Genomic DNA, 22654 nt, shown 5'->3' with positions numbered 1-22654 from the left:
ACACAAAAGTTCGAATTTTTAACAGAGAATAAAAGCATACCCAACCACTGTACCACCACAAGTTTTTGAAAATTGATACCCTTATTAATATAATCTGCCGCTTAAAACCTTTGCTTTACGGGCTTTAGGTCAGGGCCGGCACTATTCACATATATCATCATAGTTAGTTAGTTACTGTTCAATCATTTCGCTACCATTTTTGTCTTCCTCTCGTTCTTAAATTTCAGGCCCCCTACGTACATATAGACGAATGAAATAAAATGGACGGTTCAATTTTGATTAATCGGACCAAAGAAAGTCAATATATTTTTGGCTTCGAATCTTTAGATGCATGCCTGATTACTAATGTTTACTACTACGAGTATTAAGTTTAAAAATATCCTTTTTAATGAAAATATTTTAAATTATATATAAAAGGTATATCCAAAATCACATTTTTTATTTTACATCATTCAAATTAATAAGTCATGTGCTACACTACATGTCACTCAAAACATCAAATTAGCAATTTTTGAAAAATTTGATTTTTTTTATATCCTAATATCAATCCATTATCCAAATCTTTTTTTTTATTGTAAAATTTAGTTCAAAAAATAGCGGACCAGAGTAATTTAATAGATGTTTTTTAGTTTTTTAAAAGAATAATAATAAAAAAAAATAGTACGAGGAAGAGCCAAATGAACTAACGTAGGTTCAATGAACTCTCTCAAGGGATTGCATAAATCACGACGATCTAACTGACACACGTGTCAGAACTCACAAAAGTGTTTTAGAGATAAACACAAAAGTGGGTCCCAGTTTCAGTACACACGTTAATTAACGGCGGTGGATTCACCTATACAACAATACTCTTATCATCATCCATGTATTGATATATATAGAGAAGCAGCTACACAAAGACCCAAACATTATTGTTAATAAATATCAAAGAAACACATAGACAGACGACGAAACCAAAAAACAAAATGGGTATGCAAGAAACCGACCCGTTAACCCAACTGAGTTTACCACCTGGTTTCCGGTTTTACCCGACCGACGAAGAGCTGATGGTTCAATATCTCTGTAAGAAAGCAGCCGGTTACGATTTCTCTCTTCAGCTCATCGCCGAGATCGATCTTTACAAATTCGATCCATGGGTTTTACCAAGTAAGTTATACGATTTCAACCCTTCTTCTTCAATGTTTATTATATATTTTCTTATCAGAGACTCATAATTTTCTTGGTGTGTATGTTTTATTGTTTTGTCAATTTTATAGATAAGGCACTGTTTGGAGAAAAAGAATGGTATTTTTTTAGTCCGAGGGATAGAAAATATCCAAACGGGTCAAGACCAAATCGGGTTGCTGGATCGGGTTATTGGAAGGCTACGGGTACGGATAAAATAAAATCGACGGAAGGACAAAGAGTTGGTATTAAAAAAGCTTTGGTGTTTTACATCGGAAAAGCTCCTAAAGGCACTAAAACCAATTGGATCATGCATGAGTATCGTCTCATTGAACCTTCTCGTAAAAACGGAAGCTCCAAGGTAAATATAAAGAAAATGTAAAAATTAATACTATAGCTTATATATTTTTTTGTAACGTATAATTAAATTTTGTTGTTATGTTTTTGTGCAGTTGGATGATTGGGTTCTATGTCGAATATACAAGAAGCAATCAAGTGCACAAAAACAAGTTTACGAAAATGTAATGAATGGTGGTAGAGAATTAAGTAACAATGGTACTTCATCAACGACGTCGTCTTCTTCTCACTTTGAAGACGTTCTTGATTCGTTTCATCATGAGATCGACAACACAAACTTCCAGTTTTCTAACCAAAACCAGTTCTCCACGCTCAGACCGGACTTTACCGAAGAGAAAACCGGGTTCAACGGTCTAGCGGATACGCCGAGCTTCGACTGGGGTGGTTTTACTGGTAACGTTGAGCATAACTCCGTACCAGAACTCGGAATGAGTCATGTTGTTCCAAGTCTCGAGTACAATTGTGGCTACCTGAAGACGGAGGAGGAGGTCGAGAGCAGTCACGGGTTTAACAACTCGGTCGGGTTTGGGTATTCGGGGCAAGTTGGTGGGTTTGGGTTTATGTGATGATTGATGATTAATGCTGAGGCAATATAAATTAAGTCGTTTGTTTTTGTCCCGTGGCAAATATTATGTATTTGAATTTTCAATTCTTTTGGGTTTTAGAGGCAGACTCTCATAGATTTAGATGTAGATTTGTAATCTTTCATGCCTAGAATTATTGACGTCTAGATTTGTTTAATGATCTTTCATCTTGGTATAAAATTTCTGAATTGGAATTCCATTACTGGATTTGAAAATGAAGCGATGGGTAGCTGGAAACTTAGGTGTATAAAGTGGGCTTGGCTTGTTTGACCAGCTTGACAACGAGATGATAGAGAGAAACAGTTTATACCGTACAAGTTTCAAACACATGTTTATTGCGGATCTACTATATGCATTTGCATTTTAGGGTGTACATGATAAAAATAAACTCTAGATGGTCCATAATAAGTGGATCACACCAAAAGATGAAAAAAAAAGAAAAAGAAAGAAAGAAAGAAAAACAAATGTAGTTATTGCGCAACAAATTAAAGTGACGCGAACCATATATAATGAGCACACCAAATATTGAATGAGAATCATAATGATAAATGCAATGCAGATGAAATTTGATTACTCTTTTCTTATCCTATAAATTATATTAGTATGTGAAGTGACCTTAGTGTAGTGGCAAGAGGTAAATTCATTTGTAGAAGACACCATCACATCCAGGATCGAGTCCCGGTTCCTACGAATGTATGAATTTGGCTAATGGACCGACCAGTTGTGGCTCAATGGTTGACAAAAAAAAAAATATACTAGTATTTTCTAGCAGTTACCAAATATTGGCTCTCACATCGTCTTAATGATTAATAACCAAAACTTAGCTCATTCATTTCTAATGTAATGTATCCTTTCATTGAATCACATTGATTCTATCATAATTTGAGCGTGAGAGAATTTTCGGAAAGACAATCCCATTTTTGTATTTTCTAAGACTTTCTTAACCATGTTAATGTAATTTTAATAAAATAAAAACAAAAAAAAACGACATTTGGGGTAGTGATGACGACAACAAACCACTTCCAAGAAGACCTCTCAATCAAGGTGTACAAATTCGTGAGTTGGTGGATGACGAACCAATTGAAGAAGATATGGATCACGAAGCGGAACCAAGACAGAATGGACAAGTGGAGCAGAATGATGATGAACACGACTATGTCTTTGAGGAAATGGGAAATCCAAGTATGTGGGCACGTGAAATGGATAACAATGAGTTATTTAACCCTTGCCCAATCTTCTCTAACTCATGTGGGGATATCCTAGGTGCAGAAAGGATTCCCTCGGTGATTAGCAACCCCATTGCTTATGAAGGTGACTTTCTTCCTATGGAGTCGGAAGGAAGTGTTGCTGATCCACCTAACCGAAAACAAAAACATGTTGACTCAGATGAAGCAGGACCTAGCAAGGAGACATCTGACCATGGTAAGGATTCATGTTCTGATGACAGCTCCAATGGCACAACAACAGTGGGAGGCGCGGTGGGCCCTGAATCACCACTTCCCCCATGAGGACAACCTGCTGGAACTGTCAGGATTTTGGCATAGACCTGACGGTTTGACACCTTAAGGAGATATCACGGAAGTATCTCCCGGACATCATTTGCCTTTCCGAAACAAAACAACAAGATGACTACATTCGAGACAAAGCTTGTGAATTAGGATTTCCCCATTATGTAACAGTCCCTCCTTTAGGTCTAAGTGGTGGTTTAGTTGTTTTCTGGAAGTCATCTTTAGATGTTTCAGTTCTTTTTCAATCCCCTAATCTTGTAGATTACTTTGTTAAAAGTAATGGAAATGATTTCTATTTTTCCTTTGTCTATGGGCACCCAAATCCAAGTTATAGAAATGGCCTATGGGAACGAATAGAAAGAATTGGTATCCAAAGAAGGAATCTCCCTTGGCTAATAATGGGTGATTTTAATGAGTTACTTAGCAATAGTGAAAAGAAAGGGGGCCGAGTACGACCAGAGGCTAACTTCCAAGGTTTTAGAAATATGGTTCGACACTGTCACATGTTGTCTAGATAGAACATGTGCTGGAAAGCGAGGAAAACACTTTGTCACATGTTGTCTAGATAGAACAATGGCAACAAGAGAATGGCATGAACTCTTCCCTGCTTCTGAAACTTCATTTTTGGAGTTTGGAGAATCAGATCATCGACCGTTGATAACGCACATTTCAGACAAAAAAGAGGAGCGACAAGGTTGTTTCCGATATGATAGTCGTTTAGTGAAAAGAGAAGGTTTCAGAGAATTAGTTCTCTCAGGATGGTATAGAGCTCAAAATCAGAACAAAGCGACTATGGATTTGTCTGATAGGGTGACAAATTGTGGGAAACATATTTCAAGATGGAAACGACAGAACAGAACAAATGCAGAGGATACTATAGCACAGATAAGAGCTCAGTTGGATAAAACAGTCTTCTCAGGAACATCTACACCGGCTGAAAGACAACGTCTTAAAAGAGATCTTAATCAAGCTTACATTGATGAAAAAAATTTGGAAGCTCAAAAGCAGAAACACTTGGCTCACGAAGGAGATATGAACAAAAAAAAATTCACTCAATGGTCAAAAATAGACAGGCACGAAACAAAATCCTCTCAATCACAGACCAGAATGGAGTTTATCATCAAGGAGATACGAAAATAGCAGAAGTTGCGGTTAACTATTTTGGTGAGCTATTTCAGTCATCAATCCCATCCCAAAGTGATCAAGAAGAGGTTTTCAATGGTTTTGATAAAAGAGTAACGCCTCAAATAAATGCCGAGTTAACAAAGGATGTGACTCTCTTAGAAATCAAACAAGTAGTATTCCGTATTGGTAAACATCGAGCTCCTGGTCCGGATGGTTTTACAGGAATGTTTTATCATCAATTCTGGAACGACATACAGTCCACTATTGTACAAGAGGTTCAGAGGTTTTTCAATGAAAGCAAGATGGCACAATATCAAAACCATACCAATATTTGTCTTATTCCTAAAACAGATGCACCAACAACCATGAAAGAGTTTCGACCAATCGCTCTTTGCAATGTTAGCTATAAAACAATTTCCAAGATATTGGTGAACAGACTCAAGAAACATCTCTCCGACATCATTTCAGAGAACCAAGCAGCTTTCACTCCAGGTCGAATGATCACATACAACAATATAATCGCACATGAAGTTTTTCACGCACTAAAAGCAAGGAAACAACAGTCCAAGTCCTATATGGCTCTCAAGACTGACATCATGAAAGCTTATGATCATCTAGAGTGGAGTTTCCTGGCAAAAACAATGCAGCATATGGGATTTAATGAGAAATGGATCGGATGGATAATGGAATGTGTTTCAACAGTCTGTTTCTCAGTTCTTATAAACGGTTCACCCAAAGGCCACATTACTCCAGAGAGAGGAATAAGACAGGGAGACCCTCTATCTCCTTATCTTTTTATACTCTGTGCAGAAGTTCTTTCCCACCTGGTTCAACGAGCAGCAGCAGCAAGACAACTGTAAGGCATGAAAATAAGTGACCATGGTCCATCAATAACACATATTTTGTTTGCTGATGACTCTATGTTCTTCATGTTGGCCAATGATAAATCCTGCAAAGCGATGAAAGCAATTTTGAGCACCTATGAAGAGGTTTCAGGTCAAGCTGTCAACCTAAATAAGTCGGCAATAACCTTTGGCAAGCGAGTGAAACAAGAGGTCAAAACTCGAATGTGACGTATTTTGGGAATTCACAATGAAGGAGGAGGTGGAAAATACCTAGGTCTACCAGAAGAAGTGGCAAATAAAAAAGCTGAAATGTTCAAGTATATCACTGATAAGGTCAAAAACAAGACCCAAGGTTGGAATAAAAGGTTTCTTTCAATAGGCGGTCGTGAGGTTCTTCTCAAGTCAGTTGCGATTGCCTTACCTGTGTACTCGATGAATATTTTTAAGTTCCCAAAAGAGACATGTGAAGAAATCAATAGTCTACTGTCCAGTTTCTGGTGGGGTGATAGTGATACAAAAAAGAATATGCATTGGTTTTCATGGAATCGTATGGCAAGATCCAAATCAGAAGGTGGTATGGGATTCAGAGACATAGAGCATTTCAACTTGGCGTTGCTTGGAAAACAGGTCTGGCGTATCATGCAACACCCTAACTGTCTCATGGCTTGGATGTTAAAAGCAAGATATTTCAGTGACACCAACATCCTGAACGCTACAAAGAAACGCAGAGAATCTATTGTCTGGAAATCATTAATGCAAGGTAGAGATTTACTTAAACAAGGCATGCGATTTATCATCGGAGATGGTTCAACGATAAACGCTTGGATTGATCCATGGCTACCGCTACATCCGCCTAGACCTTCCAGAGCAAGAAGTCATCAGATATCAAAAACTCTAGTCAAGGACTGGATTAACCCCAATTCATGTGAGTGAAATGTAGAACAAATAAGAGAGTTGGTTGCAGAAGAAGATGTGAATCATATCTTATCCCTCAAGCTTTGAAAGTATACACCACAAGATATATTGGGTTGGCACTATACTACAAGCGGATTGTACTCTGTTAAATCAGCTTATTGGATGGCAAACCAACTTTATAATGATCCACAAGTTCGCCCTCCACCAGGTAATCCTGTTCTCAAATCCAAAGTCTGGAAACAGTTCACAGCTCCAAAAATCAAACATTTTCTGTGGAAAATATTATCGGGATCTATTGCAAGTGGAGAGACCTTAAGGAGAAGACATATCAACAATTAGTCTATTTGTCGAAGGTGTTGTCACACCGAAGAATCTACAAAGCACATACTATTTGACTGTTTTTTTGCTCAGATGGTTTGGAGAGCATCTGGTTTACCCACCAATATCATACTAGATGCAACAATTTCTCTAGAAGACAAAATGGAGGTAATCCTTTCAGACATCAATGGCCAAAGTAATTCACAATCACACCAACTTGCTTTGCGTATTTTATGGAGGCTATGGACAAGCAGGAACTATCTTCTCTTCCAACAAATAATTTTTTCTTGGCACTCAGTATTAGCCAAGGCTATAAACGATGCTCAAGAATGGTTACATGCACAAGAATATATACAGAGTCTCACAATTGGGCACACAATTCATCCCCCAGTAAGTGGTCCTATTTCTTCTCGATCAAATTGGCAGCAGCCACCTCCAGGATGGCTCACATGCAATTATGATGGTTCGTTCAACAATGATACTCGACAAACAAGATCAGGCTGGATAATACGCAGTTAGAGATTTTATTGATGCTGGACAGGCGGTTGGCCAATTGACAGAATCATCATTAGATAGTGAGTTACAAGCTCTACTCATTGCAATGCAACACTGTTGGAGCAAAGGACACATAAAAGATCATATTTGAAGGTGATTGCAAGCAAATAATGGATATCCTAGAGGGGCAAGTGCTTAATTTCAAGAGTTTTAACTGGATCCGCAACATCAACTACTGGAATACACAGTTTGATAATGTGATTTTTAAATGGACGTCAAGAAACAACAACCGAGCAGCAGATCTATTAAACAAAACCTCCATTCCAAACAATTCATGTTATAATATGTATACGTTCCTTATTTTCTCTTTCAAAAACTAAGATGTAACAGTTGATAATCATCGTAATAAAGAAGTCGTTAAAAAAGACAAAAAAAACCCATGTAATGTAACATGAAACACACAAAAGTTGGAACATGGCCGAATTATTTCAGAAATCTAATGCAACTTTGGATTAGATAAATTCACTCTTATGTCTTCTTTGTTACTTTGTTTTTTTTTTTTCCTTTCTTTCTGGCAAAGTCTCAAACACTATAAGCATTATCATGTAATCCCTAAACTTTTTTAATGATATTTACATTTATATATATAAAGAATTAGTTTGGTTTGCTTTCAAATGGTTGAATCACCTATCCTACGATGTTAATTATTTCTGAACAAATGTCATTTTCCTACGACGTATTCAATTATCTGGAATATTTTGGAAAATCCGACAAATAATATATATATATATATCCAATTTAATGTTATTTAAGTTAATTATCATGTTGACATGCATGACACAACACAATAAAATTGTATTTAAAAGTTCCATTAAAATTTGGATACTCGATTAGTAGAATGTAAAATTTCAATGGTAACTTGATTTAGTATGATACGGTAAGATTTGTTTTGAAGTCTTTTACATGACTTGTTTGATACATACGGTCTACGAACTTTGGATTTTAGGGTTGACAAGACAACGGCATAGGTGATATGTATTGATTGGCCCATGGGCCAAATGCCCAAAGCAGATCTCAGGTTAGGATATAGCAAAACTGGGTTTTAATTCCTATATGACCAAATCTATAAAACTAAAGTCTAAATGGACATTTTTCGTGGAAAATGTTCTTTTTTTCCAATTCTCCCAAATATTATTTGGTCATTTCTTTTTAGAATTGGAGCTCAACATTCTTTAAAATATTTTCATATATTTAACTAAAAGTTAAGAGTTATTAAATTCGAATAAAACAGATGCTTAAAACATATAAACGTGGATGTTTATATACTACTAGAACTTTTGTCTACATGGTTAGTATATAAATTTTCGTGCAAATTATACACCTATTTTATTTAAGTACTACAGTATATATCTAAAGAAAGAATCATCAATGATGTAAAAATATTTTCCCAAAATTATCAGTTTAAATCAGGACACACACGAAAAGGGGGTTTCGCGTCAAATATACAATGACATATTTGACTTCAAAGCAAAAGCAATATCTTTAAAATCATAACAATGACATTTGTGATTAAAAATAAAAATACATTTAACCGAGACAACAATAATTTTTTAGTTTGTATGGTTTGTGGTATTTGCACATGCGTGATCCACGGGTGGTTCGAAAAGCTCACTTAATTATAGCTGACAAAGCACACACACAATTAAGGAGCGGTCCTTAATCACTTTCCTAAACAAGCTTTAAAACAAGGCAGGATTAGCAAAAAGCAAACGACTACAAGAATCCATCCATTCTCTTTTTACGGCAAATTATTTAATTAACTCTGGACATATTTACCCCTAATCTAGCTTAGCTGTACTGAATACATACGCCTGACGTCACCACGTACGTGTATAATATTGATTTTTTATCTGTTAGAATTTAATTTCTAAGGACACATTTTATATCAAAATATTAAATTCACAAGTACTAACAGAAGAATTTTATTTTCTTGTTACATTTACATATAGCTAGTGACTTTCTAATTATGGACAAAAGTAAAGCATCACATGTTCAAAGCAACTAAGGTACAAAAAGTTATACTTGACCACATTCTCCGAATAGAGCACCGATCACTTGGTTGCTTTTTATTGCAAAAATTATTGTCACGAGAAAAACTAGCGAAGGAAAGGTCACCAGGATGACCAAAATCATATTACAAAGTTTGAAATTAGGTTACCACATTATATATATGGTACGTACTACGTTATGTAAAACTGAACAAGTTCAATCATATATGTTATATCATTTTTATGTATAGTTTTCTTGTTACTTGAAAGTATGTAATGTATATATATGTAACTATATATGTCTGCATGTATGTATGTATCATGTATGTATAATTTTTTTTTTTTTTTTGTTAACCGAGAGAGAGTAAATCTCCATACCTATAGAGGGGTCCGAGACTAATCTTTCTAGAAAGAGGGTATGCAAATGGGCCGTAACCAATGGGGCCATACACATGTGACTAAAGGATAAAGCTGAGTAATTCTGCGTTTGGGCATAATCGATCCCTAACCTAGACTAACAGGACGACTCTTCCACCAATGCTAGAACCACTAGCCCACCACTTCATGGTTCACATATGTATAATTTAATGTATGTAAATGTAACTATATCATATATGTTGACCAAAAAAAAGAAGTTACGATGTTGACATTTTTAAAACTTGAATATATGCATCAATACTTTCATGTATATCCTTAATGGAATTCGAAAGATAAAACACCTGTTTGGACATGCATAACTCCGAGATTAATGAAAACCACATCTCTTTTTATTACACTGAGTGAAGTAACCAGCATCGAATCTTGTTGTCGGGGTATATCTATCTGATTAAACAAATTGTTAGGACCAAACTAATAGTACACCACTAGATTTATTAGCTGTAAGAGAAGTACGAATTCATTATTTTTGATGTTAAGTGACAAAAAATATTGTTAATGAAACGTTAAAGAGTCTTTTTTTTTTTTTTTTTTTGAGGTCAGACTCAGAATCTTAAAATGTCTGTTTGATGACAAGAATAAAAGCGAATATTTCAAAAATAGAAAGATATAAAACCAGTAACTTTTAGTATAAGTTATCCACAATTTTAAAATAATCCTTATTGTTTTATATAAAAAAAGAGAGTATGGTAAACACTATAATTTTTGCTAATGAATGTTTGTAAATCAGATTTATCTTTTATTCTCGTAAATAAAAAGGTGGTGATAATTTACCTAAAAGAATAACAAGGAAAATGGATGACTGTTCTAAAATATATGCTGGTGAGAGACTTCTTTTTCTATTATACACAGTCTTGCTCTTGAATCTAAAATCCAACATTTGGGCTCCACATTTCACAATACACCATCACTACTTTATTTAATTTCATAACAATCTCACAATTCGAAAGCTGGCAAGCTGACGGTACACAATACTGACCAATATATTTTGCTGATCGTTCTAGTTTTAGATAGCCACAACTAGTATTTATCTTTTGCATAAATATCAACTTTTTATCTGCACTTAGTCAGATCGAATGACGATAATTTAGTTTTAATGACGAAAAATAGCTAATACGATCCATCCATTGCCACCTCTCAGAATAATCCGCTTTAGTTATCCATTTGTAAGTTTCTAGAGAAAATTTGTTTGTTAAAAACACTATGCGTCTGTGCATCAGGTTTGAAAAAGAATATTTTCTTTTCGTTTTGGAGAATAATCAAGATATCTATGGGTAAAAGAATTTTCTTTTGAAAACGTTTTTTTTTTAAATTTCATTACATATTTTTCTGTGGGTAAAAAAAACGATAAATGCTATAATAATAATTGGTGCAAAGTAAAATTATTAACATTACAAATTATCGTTTTCAATAACATTTTTATAATTAATAATTGTCAAAAATAGTATATCTCATATTGCAACGACACAAAATGTATCACTTTCATTATAATTAATTATAAAATAATTTAAAAATAAACTATTTTTCGTTTTGTTATGATGCTATTTCATAGTTTATCGTTTTAATTCTTTTATATGTCGCTTATCGTTTTTAATATTAATAAAAACTTGTATTATTTTGTGTTATTAATCATATCGAATAAGTTCAAAACTCAATTATGAGAGAAAAAAAAACTAATTAAAATTTGGTAAAGGATAATTGTATTATATTTTCAAAAAAAAAAAATCCAAGTGGACTCACAAATGCAAAAAAAAAAAAAAAAAAAAAAGTAAAGCGTGATATGACATCTTTAGAAAAAAAAATTAAAAAGCTAATTTGAATTTTCCCACACCGAACCCCGCCATCCATTTCCACATCATTCCTTTGTTGCCTTGTGTGGCAATCAAGCGGGTCCCTTCTTTACAGCTTGCCACGTGTCGACCTGACGCTTACTCAGAAGGAAAAAACACGATACTATTCGGAAGCATGCACCTTGTTGACAAAAAATAAAATAATATGTTTATTAAAATCTCACAACCTTCATGTAAAAAAGCTAGTGCACATAATTTTTTTCGTATATGATTTTGTTAAAAAGGCTTTTTATTTTTGTGGTGTTATTTTGCTGAAAAAAACAATCGATATCGTTGTGAATCGCAATTTCCACGTCATGGTCGCTCGTGTCGAGCCACACTTCGAGGCTATATGAACACACAGACGAATAATGCATTGCCTGTGGTTCAGAATCAGAGATTAAGAGAGTCATTATCGACTAGGAAATCTCTAATTTACCCTCATTCGCTTTTGGTTAGTATGGTAATTAAACAGATTCGACATGATTATTCATACTTTGTACATGTGTCGAAATATCACTGCTCTTTATCTTCTTTTAGTAGAAACCAAACTACACTAAAACTCGGCTGAATTATGGGGCATTCTGTTTTATTAATTGCAAACATATTATGCTAATTTAAATATCCGGAAAAAAAATTACATATTTGTTCAATTGATATGAGATGAACAGTGCATCCTTTGAAGGTCAAACTAACTTTATAAAATCAGATCATGTTTCTATGTATTGAATTCTACAGAAGACTGATGAGAAAAAGAAACTTTTATTTATTAGCTAAGTACATATAGATAACATTAATTAGTGAAATGGACCAAAAAGCAAACTACATGTACTCTCTCATGATTCACGAAGATGTGATAACATCATAACTTATATTTTAATTTTTTTTAAATCAAAGATAGGAATCTCTACCTATATTACCTCTATAATTTTCTGGTGAGTTATCCATTAATTGTTTTTTACTATTTGTTTCAAACATTTTGTTAAGAAAATAAATAATTACAAATATAGAAACGGTTCTTTTAAAATGGATCAGAGAAAAACATTTTTAATTCTTCTTTCTGTTGGTAGTTTACATAGCACACCTATAATAGGTTAAAATGTAATAAAGTATTGATTTAGATAGCTACGGACGGTAATTAATACGTTTTGATCGTCCACAAATATAAATAGAAATACCATTTGATGTGTAACTAAAAATCTCATTGACATTTATGGTTTTTTTATACTCGTTATGTAGATATTTTTCAAAAATTCTTAAAATAAGCATATTTTGTAAAAATACTTTAGAAGCCTAAAAACAAAACAAAATATCGAAATAAATACGAGTGGATACGATGGTGTACGTACAAAATATTCCAGACGATAAAAACCAATTTGATTTGTCGTTTTTATGCATTTCATTTTACTAACGCCGACTCTCTCAAGTCTCAACCAATTCTCATTATCTTTCCAAGAAGAAGAAGAAAAAAAGAATCTCTCCGATCATCATCCAATCAAATGGAGAGTACAGATTCCTCCGGTGGTCCTCCTCCGCCGCAGCCAAACCTTCCTCCTGGATTCCGGTTTCACCCAACCGACGAAGAACTCGTGATCCACTACCTCAAACGCAAAGCTGATTCTATTCCTTTACCCGTCGCCATCATCGCCGACGTTGATCTTTACAAATTCGATCCATGGGAACTTCCCGGTAAATCTAAGATCAAGAAAGCCATCAGATCCATTAGCTTGAGATATATAAATCTTTTATGATCCTTTTTTTTTTGTTTTTCTTGTGTGTATGTATGAACAGCAAAAGCTTCGTTTGGAGAACAAGAATGGTATTTCTTCAGTCCAAGAGATCGGAAATATCCAAACGGAGCTAGACCTAACCGAGCTGCAACCTCCGGTTATTGGAAAGCCACCGGTACAGATAAACCGGTGATTTCAACCGGCGGCGGCGGTGGGAATAAAAAAGTGGGAGTTAAAAAAGCTCTAGTGTTTTACAGTGGTAAACCACCAAAAGGAGTTAAATCAGATTGGATCATGCATGAGTATCGATTAACTGATAATAAACCTAATCATATCTGTGACTTCGGCAACAAGAAAAACTCTCTCCGGGTAAAATATTTAATATTCTTTAAATCAAAATCTTGAGTTTTTTAATTTTATTTATAAAGAAATGTTTTGATTGGTTGATTTTGATCCTTGTTTTTTTAATAAACTATAAAGCTTGATGATTGGGTGTTGTGTCGCATCTACAAGAAAAACAACAGTACAACAACACCTCGACATCATCATCATCACCATCATCAATATCATCTAGACAATGATAATCATCGTCATGACATGATGATTGATGATGATCGATTCCGTCATGTTCCTCCGAGTCTTCACTTCCCGGCGATTTTTTCTGATAACAATGATCCGACGGCTATATATGACGGCGGTGGCGGTGGAAACTACTCGATGAATCATAATTTCGCATCTGGATCGAAGCAGGAGCAGTTCTTTCCACCGGTGATGATGATGACGACGAGTATAAATCAAGATTCAGGTATTGGATCGTCGTTATCACCTAGTAAGAGGTTTAACGGTGGAGATTGTTCGAATATCGTATCTTCAATGGCGGCGACGCCATTAATGCAGAATCAAGGTGGGATTTACCAATTGCCTGGTTTGAATTGGTACTCTTGAACCAAAAAAAAATTAAAAAATTCGATTTTTATATTATGAAAATTTGTGTATACGGTTTGAGTAATTTAGGGGGCATTGGGGGTATTTAATTCCGGTTGATTTTATTACTGTATAGATGTTAGAATAAAAATTAAAATAGATTGGAGAGGTGAGGCAACATATAGAAAATTACAATGATAGGTTAAATATACTTTTCTCTTTTCTTTATTTCTTTATAATGTTATTATTCACTTAATGTATAGGTGTTTGTAGATTGTATAAACTGAGGCATATATAAAAACATATTTAACAGTTGTAGAAACTTATTTGTATTTTCTTCAGCTATATATAACTTTTAGTAGTATATATGCTTTAACATTCGCATGCATGTTGCTGCAAATTTATTTTCTCAAATAAGATATGATAGAATTTTTTTTTTTGAGAAATGGTTTTCTATTAAATTGCAGAAATGATAGAAGAACCCAATGTTTAAGAAACAGACGATAATGAAACTGGCTGGTCAGATCTTTTATTTGACGTTGTCGAAAAAAGTGACTTAATCTGCAACGTATATACTTCGTCTCACATGAATAGATATTTGAACTCTCTCGATATAAAATACACAATGCGTAAATTATCCATTCCCGGATTTGTTACAAAAATGCAAGTATTGTGTTGATTGCGATGCCGATAGCTACTACATGAACACCATTGACATTGGAATATAGGAGTACTTGCTAATGAACGTTTTCTTCTTTTAAATAACATATATTGTGACTCTTAACCATCGAATATAATTCACATTTAATATTAAATCTACTACATGATTGGCTTAGTGGCTACCAAATGAAATATGGAACAAAAAATTGGATTGGTCTTACCCACAATTCTGGATTGTTTATAAGTTCTTACGAATATAATAAAAAATTTGTGTTTCTAAAATGATATATACAAAGTACAAACTAATCTCTGATTGAATATTTTGTTAGGATTTGTTAATATATCTGTTTACGTCCCTGAATATTCTGTTAGTCTCTTTAACTTTATATAATCATGAAGTTCATTAACTTTCATAATCGACTTAAAACTGATTTAATAGCCGGGAATATACATATGGTAAAAAATTTACATGTGCATTAGAAAGAGGAGAAGGTAGGTTTCCTATGCTGAGTAAATTTTTTGAATATTCTTTGTCTTATCGATAAATACAAAAGAAATCGGAATACAATATTTTTACTATATATAGGAAGAAACATATCATCTCTTTATTCTTCTCACATCCCTAATTATAATTTGATTTTTAAGAAAGAGAAACCATGGCAAGTATTGAAGAAGTTCAAGCTTATAAATTGGAAAGGCAGCTGGGTGATTCGTTAGCCGAGCCTCTATGCACATCATGTTTGTAAGCTCATAACACATTTTAATTAAGATTAATTATTTTTCAAAAAAATTAAATGTTCTTTCTAACAAATTAAGTACAGTAGTATGTGTTCTTTTTCTTCTTTCATAAATTTTGTTTTAAAATTGGTTTTTATCTGTATGTGTTCTCTTTCTTCTTTCATAAATTTTGTTTTAAAATTGGTTTTTATCATCCCATTGTGATTCATGGATTTATCACTTAATCATACAAGTGATAAATCGTAGTGTGCCTAATGTTATTATCTTATTATATTATCGAATAGTGTCTAAAATTACACTAGTCTTAATTTGGAACCAGAGAAATTTATTAATTTATGGATATTATTAATTTGTCGAGTATTAATTTATAGAAGTTTTACTGTATAAATTTGATTCTGAGTAATTTTTTTGAATATTCTTTGTCTTATCGATAAATACAAAAGAAATTGGAGTACGATATTTTTACTATATATGTAAGAAGAAACAATTCATTTCTTTATTCTTCTCACAATGGAAAAGAATGAAAGTCATAATCCCAAACTTATCTACAAAACTTTTAGAGAACTAATATTCATAGACTATTGAAAACTTACCATCAAAAACTTTTCTAATGATAAAATGAGACTAATATTTATTTTGGACAAAATTGTTTTTGTAAAACATAAATGTATACACCAAACACCAAGCGAAAATGGTAGGAATTGAATATTCATTTGGGCTTGATGTTTACATTTACTTTTGACAATTCAATTTTGTTTATAACATAGTAAAAATTATGAATACATTTATAAAAACTCATCTATATATATATATATAAAGTTAACTTCATTCATAGCATATTTATTACTTATAATTAATAATAGTAATAATTTTTTTTTTGACATAAAAAAATACTATTTTTAATATTCACCTAATCAATTTTTTTTATCCTTCCTCCACATCAGCATCCACCTAATCAATTTTTTTTGACATAAAAAATACTATTTTTAATATTCATTCATAGCATATTTATTACTTATAATTAATAATAGTAAAAAATAAATAAAAAAATTAATTAACTAAAATTAATTAAATTTTAAAATAGTATAAAAATAATATAAATTTTTAGTAAATAATAAAAATAATAACTATCTAAAATAAGTAAAATAAATGAAAATTTTAAAATAGTAAAAATAATACTATAAATTTGTTTTAGTAATAATTTTATTATTAAAAGTATAACCAAAAAATGATTATATTCCAAAATTTTGAATGAGTTAATGAGTTTTAGAATGTAAGTAAGATTTTAATGCATGGTGGAGTAAAAAAACAAGATATGTAATTGTATTTATAAAAATCTAAACATGAAAATAAAATTGAAGTGAAACATTAGTTTCTAAGAAACATATACCATAAAGATTTATTATTAAATTTTACTTATAAGAAAGAAATTATTAATTACTTAATTTAACTTAACTTAAAAGTTTTGATATAAAACAAAGACATTGTAATGGGCACATTTTTTTTTTGGAAAACTATGAAAAAGAATTTTGAAAAAATAATCTGTCTAAAAAAACAAAATCGATGGTTAGGAAATATAGATAAAATGATATATAGGCCGTTACAAAAAGTGGCATGTGATTTGTGTAAGGTATATAATCAACTGGAGCTACAATTTTATAACATGATATAAAACATATATAACAAATATAACCTATATATATATATATATAGTTAATTTTGCTCACTTCTCCTTCCCCCACATCAACATCTACCTAATCAATTTTTTTTTGCATAAAAAAATACTATTTTTAATATTCATTCATTGCATATTTATTACTTATAATTAATAATAGTAACAAATAAATAAAAAAACGAATTAACTAAAATTAATTAAATTTTAAAATAGTATAAAAATAATATATTTTTTTAGTAAATTATAAAAATAATAACTATCTAAAAATGAATTAAGTAAAATAAATGAAAATTTTAAAATAGTAAAAATAATACTATAAATTTGTTTTAGTAATAATGTTATTATTAAAATTATAACCAAAAAATAATTATTCCAAAATTTAGAATGAGTTAATGAGTTTTAGAATGTAAGTAAGATTTTAATGCATGGTGGAGTAAAAAAACAAGTTATGTAATTGTATTTATAAAAATCTGAACATGAAAATAAAATTTAAGTGAAACATTAGTTTCTAAGAAACATATACCATAAAGATTTATTATTAAATTTTACTTACAAGAAAGAAAAGATTAATTACTTAACTTAACTTAACTTAAAAGTTTTGATCTAAAACAAAGACATTGTAAGGGGCACACTTTTTTTGGGAAAACTATAAAAAAGAATTTTGAAAAAAATAATCTATCAAAAAAACAAAATCAATGGTTAGGAAATATAGAAAAAAATGATATGTAAGCTGTTACAAAAAGTGGCATGTGATTTGTGTAAGCTATATTATCAACTGGAGCTACAATTTTATAAAATGATATAAAACATATATAATATATATTATATATATATATATATTATCAAATGTTTTTAACCCAAAACATTGGCAAAAACAACATATTTAAAGTATACTATGATTTTTTTGAGAAGACGAAGCTGGGGTTGCATCACCAAATTAACATCTGCAAATAACATATGAGATTTTAGAAAAATATGTAACTTGGATTAGTGAATAGATATTCATTGTGAGGTTTAAACGTTTCATCATTTAAGCATTTTTTACTTAGTCGAAAATTCTGTTATGGCAGATGATGCATTTAGACAACCTCATTGTAGTGACATAGCACTAAAACTGTTCATGAAACTTTGTATATTCGCGTTTAATGTAGAATATCAATATGTTTAAATGGTCTCTATAATTAGGTTAACGATCGACATTGATGTTATAATTTTTAAAATTATGAATATGGAATGAACTCTTTTAAAGATAAAAAGTCAGAACATTGTTGACAATATTATTGCGACAGTAGACAATATATATTATATATAGATTAGTAAAATAAGTACGGCATTTATATAGATTTATCTTTTAATCTTCAAATTATATTCATATTCAATGATTCTTATTGATAAATTTTTTAACTAAAATCCCACGTAAAATCGCAAATAGATATAACAAAGAATTATTATCTTTAAAATATATATGTTGTATATCACTGAGTAAAGTAAATTTATTATTTATATAGATTTATACTCAAAAATTGAAATGATTATATTTGAGCTCAACAATTTCTATTTATAAGAAATATTTTAAATTAAAATCTCGCTCGTGCGCGGGTACAAATTCTAGTACTTATATAAATGCAAAAGAAAAAGCAAATGAAAACAAGCAAATGCTTATATGTACTAACACATTTTAATTAGGATTAATTATTTTTCAAAAATTAAATGTTCTTTCTAACAAATGAAATTACAGTAGTATGTGTTCTCTTTCTTCTTTCATAAATTTTGTTTTAAAATTGGTTTTTATAATGCAGTTGTGATTCATGGATTTATCACTTAATCATGCAAGTGCTCATCATCGGCACTAATAAGTTATAAACCCGTTATCCTTGCATCTCCGAAAAAAATTAGATGACGACTCCCATTACTTCGTAGTTGTAACTGTATTCCAAATTGCATCCAAGAACTGGTTTTTGGCAGCAGGAAGTTTCAGTCATGTGTCCGGCGTTGCTGCAATATTTCTACTCCTACATAAAATTTCTCCAGTCATAGCTATGAGTGTGTGCATACCAACTCTTTTGTGGGTGGGAGTTACCTCCATCTACCACTTAGGCTCACTCTTTATTAATGCTTTAGTAAGCGATATGGAGGCTCAAGCTCAACTCGCTGAACGAGGTCTCCCTTGAATTATATTTGAGTTTTTTTGTTTTCTTTCTTTTTATGTCAATGGATTTTTAGTTAATTTTCATCTTTAGTAAAACTAAGATTTTTGTTCCTCAAATAAACTGATTATGTATTGTTTGCTTATGTCTAAAACTTTATTTCTTTCATATTTAATTATTAGAGCACTGTGATCTGCATGCTTATTAAGTTGTAATCATATTTAATTATAAAATTGTCTCTCTTGTGTATGCAATATTGTGGTTATATTTGCTTATACATCAAGAGATACATCCATTTGAGTATCTTCATCTCCTCTGTATCAATCTCAAATCTCCAGCCACTATTGGCTAAACTTATGTATATACATACATACAATGTGATGGGGATCATAAGACCCAATTTTGGGTTTCTGCTTTCTCAATCCTGTTATAAACCAAAGCCATGAATTTGTGTTAGGTCGATGTTCTTGTGAATCAAATGCGAAAGGTGATAACTCTTTTTCTTCCGGGATGTAGTAAAGTACCTTGGAGGGATCAATGGATGTGGTAGAACTTGAAGAGGTCTCAATGACAGACTCAGATATTCTTGTTTCTGATTTCTCGTTCGAGTAACTGAAACCAAGAAAATGATAATAAGAGGCCAAAGAGAAGAAAACGAAACAAAGGTAGTTAAAGAAGTTTGATACTCACGTCGAAAGTATAGTGACCCAAATAAGCTCCACGCAATCTACCCATAAAAGTCTTTGTTCTACAGGGACCAAACCGTACGTGATCAAATGAGCAAATGGCCATAGCTTCCACCCAGCCTGCATTCAAAATCAAAGTAATGTTTAATCTTGAACCTTAAAGATAACAGAGGAAAGAGATGAAAGGGAAATCTTTCTTACTGTTAACATAGGCAAGAACGTAGCTTTTAGTTCTTTAACGATACTGAGAGGAGATTCAAAACGTAGAAAGCCAAGAACCGTGAAGTAAATACTATTCCATATAGCCGACCATACAGTTTGATCAAAGGCGACTTTGACAGGAACCACCCACCAATCTTGAAATGGGAATAGCTCCTCACAGAACTGGTAATAAAAATGAGATAACGAGCCATGGAGTGTGAAACCCACTAGTCCTGATCTCAATGTTCTTGCTCTATCGATTTCAAAAAGCGGTTTGCCTTCGTAGCACTAAAGAGAAAGATCAATAATGTCATCATCAAACGATTTCAAATTTAAAGCAACAAGGTAAAGAGAGGGAAGAAAACAGAACAAAAACCTGAGCTATCCAATCTCCAACAGAATAGACAACTCCACTTATGACCATTTTGGCTAGAACAGGGTTTTGCTTTAACGCTTCTTCGTAAGCAATCCAGTTATGTTGAGGAGCATATCTCAGTATCTCAAACAGTGTCCAACCCTGAGAAAAACAAAACCATAAAAAGACAAAGCTCAACAACTCCAACACAAATCAAAACACACTAAATTCAAGAAACACAAGAAACATCAGAACCAATACTTACATGCCAATAATCATGATCGATGGTGAGCAACTTGGTAATGGCGTAAGAACCAGCAGCTAGAACGATCGTAGCGTTGATGGTTCGATCGATCATCTTCTCCATCTCTTCGTTCTCTCTTCTCTTCTCATCTCCCAAATCAGCTCCTGAAGAAGAAGGAAAGCCTTCTAACGAAAGCTGACCGTCGCTCGTCGTCGCAGCAGGACCAAACCCTACAACCACCGCTTCGTTACCATCTCTCTCCGTCTCGGCGGCGCTCATAAACACCACCGAACCTTCCTCGTGGTCCGTATGATCTCTGCTCTGAACCGGAATAACGTCGATTTCGTCTCGGATCAACGCGCACGAAACGCAGCTTCTCTGTTTGTTTTTTCTCAGGAGAATTTGAGAGCGGTGAGGTTTCATTAACGATGGTTTGGAGAGAGGGAGAAAGCTACGAGGAGAGATTGAAGTGTGGAGGGAAGCAGCAGCAGCCATGGTGGCGGAGACGGAGAAGAGCAGAGTCGACTCGGTGATAAACTCAGAGAGTCAAACTCGCTTCGGTTTCTCCGAGTTATCTTTATTTGTGTGTGTATTGAGTCGTGAAGATTCCCCCACGTAGCTGTGTTCTGCTACGGTTATGTCATAAACGTCTTTATAACATCTAACGGTTGCGATTTCTTTATTGACTTATTTGATATTTTTGACTTACGATGAACGGCTAGGATTAGATTCTCTGGATAGTTTAGTTGTGAGTTGTGACTTGTGACTTGTGTGAGTAGTTTTTCTTTTTTTTTGGTTTTATAGGAATAGAAGATTCTTATTTAGGATGACGAAGAGAGTACTGTGTGTCCACAAGTACAAAATATAAAAGATTCTTCACATAAAAGAAAAAATCATGTTTTTTGTTTTGTTTGTGGAAAAAAATGCTGGAAAAGATGATAACCATGAAATATTTAATATCATGTGTAGTATCATCCTAAAATCAATGGAATATGATCCAATTTTTTACATTCCACGTATTTTAGTTTTAATGATAGCCATGTACATATAGAATTATTGCCAAAGGAGCCAAGGAAAAAGAGAACTAGAAAAGATTTAACTGATTTTATGTTAAGTATACTAACGTTATTCGATATTATTATTGCTTTTGCAATAGCCATTTTCGATATTTTAGTTCCATTTTATAAAATTTTAATTTTTAACCAGATTACAAAATTTTAAGTGGTAGCTTCCACGGTGTTGAAATAAGTCTTTCTAAAATTATTGAACAAAATAAATAAATAATGATGAGATTTCAAGAAACAAATATTTATGTAATATCTATATATATAAACATAATGTGTTGATAATCAATACCCGACCTTAGCTCAGTTGGTAGAGCGGAAGACTGTAGTCTGTGACAGCAAATCTTTAGGTCGCTGGTTCGATTCCGGCAGGTCGGATCTTTTTCTTTTTGAAATATTATTGTACAAAAAAAATGAAAAGGAAAATTGACATGGCTTTTTTACTACGGAACTCTGGGTTTTGCAACGTAACCTCACGCTTGACCCATTTAGGCCCAGCCCAATGTTATGGTTAATGACTTAATTCTAGTATGTTTTTTTTTTGACAATACAAAAAGAGTAAACTAGTCACTACTAGTGTTTATTTTCACAACGATCTAACTATTTA

General features: G+C 32.6%; 3 protein-coding genes and 1 non-coding gene across 4 annotated transcripts; 3 read left to right on the top strand and 1 right to left on the bottom strand.

Moving 5' to 3' along the window:
- The first annotated feature begins 746 nt into the window (after positions 1–746).
- On the top strand, positions 747–2304 carry LOC104742789 (NAC domain-containing protein 19). The gene is made up of 3 exons (XM_010463840.2): positions 747–1146; positions 1257–1525; positions 1617–2304. Exons 1-3 carry the CDS (start codon positions 966–968, stop codon positions 2085–2087), a joined length of 921 nt encoding a protein of 306 aa, XP_010462142.2. The 5' UTR covers positions 747–965; the 3' UTR covers positions 2088–2304.
- A 10513-nt stretch (positions 2305–12817) lies between these two features.
- On the top strand, positions 12818–14599 carry LOC109124828 (NAC domain-containing protein 18-like). The gene is made up of 3 exons (XM_087485596.1): positions 12818–13312; positions 13415–13722; positions 13834–14599. The coding sequence occupies exons 1-3, from the start codon at positions 13123–13125 to the stop codon at positions 14296–14298; spliced, it is 963 nt and encodes a 320-aa protein (XP_087341722.1). The 5' UTR covers positions 12818–13122; the 3' UTR covers positions 14299–14599.
- Positions 14600–19698: 5099 nt separating this feature from the next.
- On the bottom strand, positions 19699–21950 carry LOC104742787 (uncharacterized). The gene is made up of 6 exons (XM_010463837.2): positions 21005–21950; positions 20761–20901; positions 20385–20672; positions 20188–20303; positions 20022–20109; positions 19699–19921 (listed from the first exon to the last, which is right to left on the bottom strand). The coding sequence occupies exons 1-6, from the start codon at positions 21476–21478 to the stop codon at positions 19916–19918; spliced, it is 1113 nt and encodes a 370-aa protein (XP_010462139.1). The 5' UTR covers positions 21479–21950; the 3' UTR covers positions 19699–19915.
- A 389-nt stretch (positions 21951–22339) lies between these two features.
- On the top strand, positions 22340–22425 carry TRNAY-GUA (transfer RNA tyrosine (anticodon GUA)). Its single transcript is given in 2 exon segments — positions 22340–22376; positions 22390–22425. It is a non-coding gene; the product is annotated as a tRNA-Tyr (tRNA).
- The last annotated feature ends 229 nt before the right edge of the window (positions 22426–22654 follow it).

Source organism: Camelina sativa, chromosome 14, assembly GCF_030686135.1.
Source record: "Camelina sativa cultivar CO46 ecotype springtype chromosome 14, ASM3068613v1".
NCBI lineage: Eukaryota > Viridiplantae > Streptophyta > Magnoliopsida > Brassicales > Brassicaceae > Camelina > Camelina sativa.
The sequence above is the reverse complement of the archived record's forward strand: the minus strand, read 5'-3'. Positions and strand labels throughout refer to the sequence as shown.

Bases quoted from the DNA above. Each gene is read 5' to 3' on its own strand.
- LOC104742789 (XM_010463840.2), top strand. From the start codon at position 966: ATGGGTATGCAAGAAACCGACCCGTTAACCCAACTGAGTTTACCACCT. The intron at 1,147-1,256 runs GTAAGTTATACG...TCAATTTTATAG, and splicing joins CGATCCATGGGTTTTACCAA to ATAAGGCACTGTTTGGAGAA. The intron at 1,526-1,616 runs GTAAATATAAAG...GTTTTTGTGCAG, and splicing joins GTAAAAACGGAAGCTCCAAG to TTGGATGATTGGGTTCTATG.
- LOC104742787 (XM_010463837.2), bottom strand. From the start codon at position 21,478: ATGGCTGCTGCTGCTTCCCTCCACACTTCAATCTCTCCTCGTAGCTTT. The intron at 20,673-20,760 runs GTTTTTGTTCTG...CTTTCTCTTTAG, and splicing joins TTGGAGATTGGATAGCTCAG to TGCTACGAAGGCAAACCGCT. The intron at 20,110-20,187 runs GTGAGTATCAAA...TCTTGGTTTCAG, and splicing joins TGGGTCACTATACTTTCGAC to TTACTCGAACGAGAAATCAG.
- LOC109124828 (XM_087485596.1), top strand. From the start codon at position 13,123: ATGGAGAGTACAGATTCCTCCGGTGGTCCTCCTCCGCCGCAGCCAAAC. The intron at 13,313-13,414 runs GTAAATCTAAGA...ATGTATGAACAG, and splicing joins CGATCCATGGGAACTTCCCG to CAAAAGCTTCGTTTGGAGAA. The intron at 13,723-13,833 runs GTAAAATATTTA...TAAACTATAAAG, and splicing joins ACAAGAAAAACTCTCTCCGG to CTTGATGATTGGGTGTTGTG.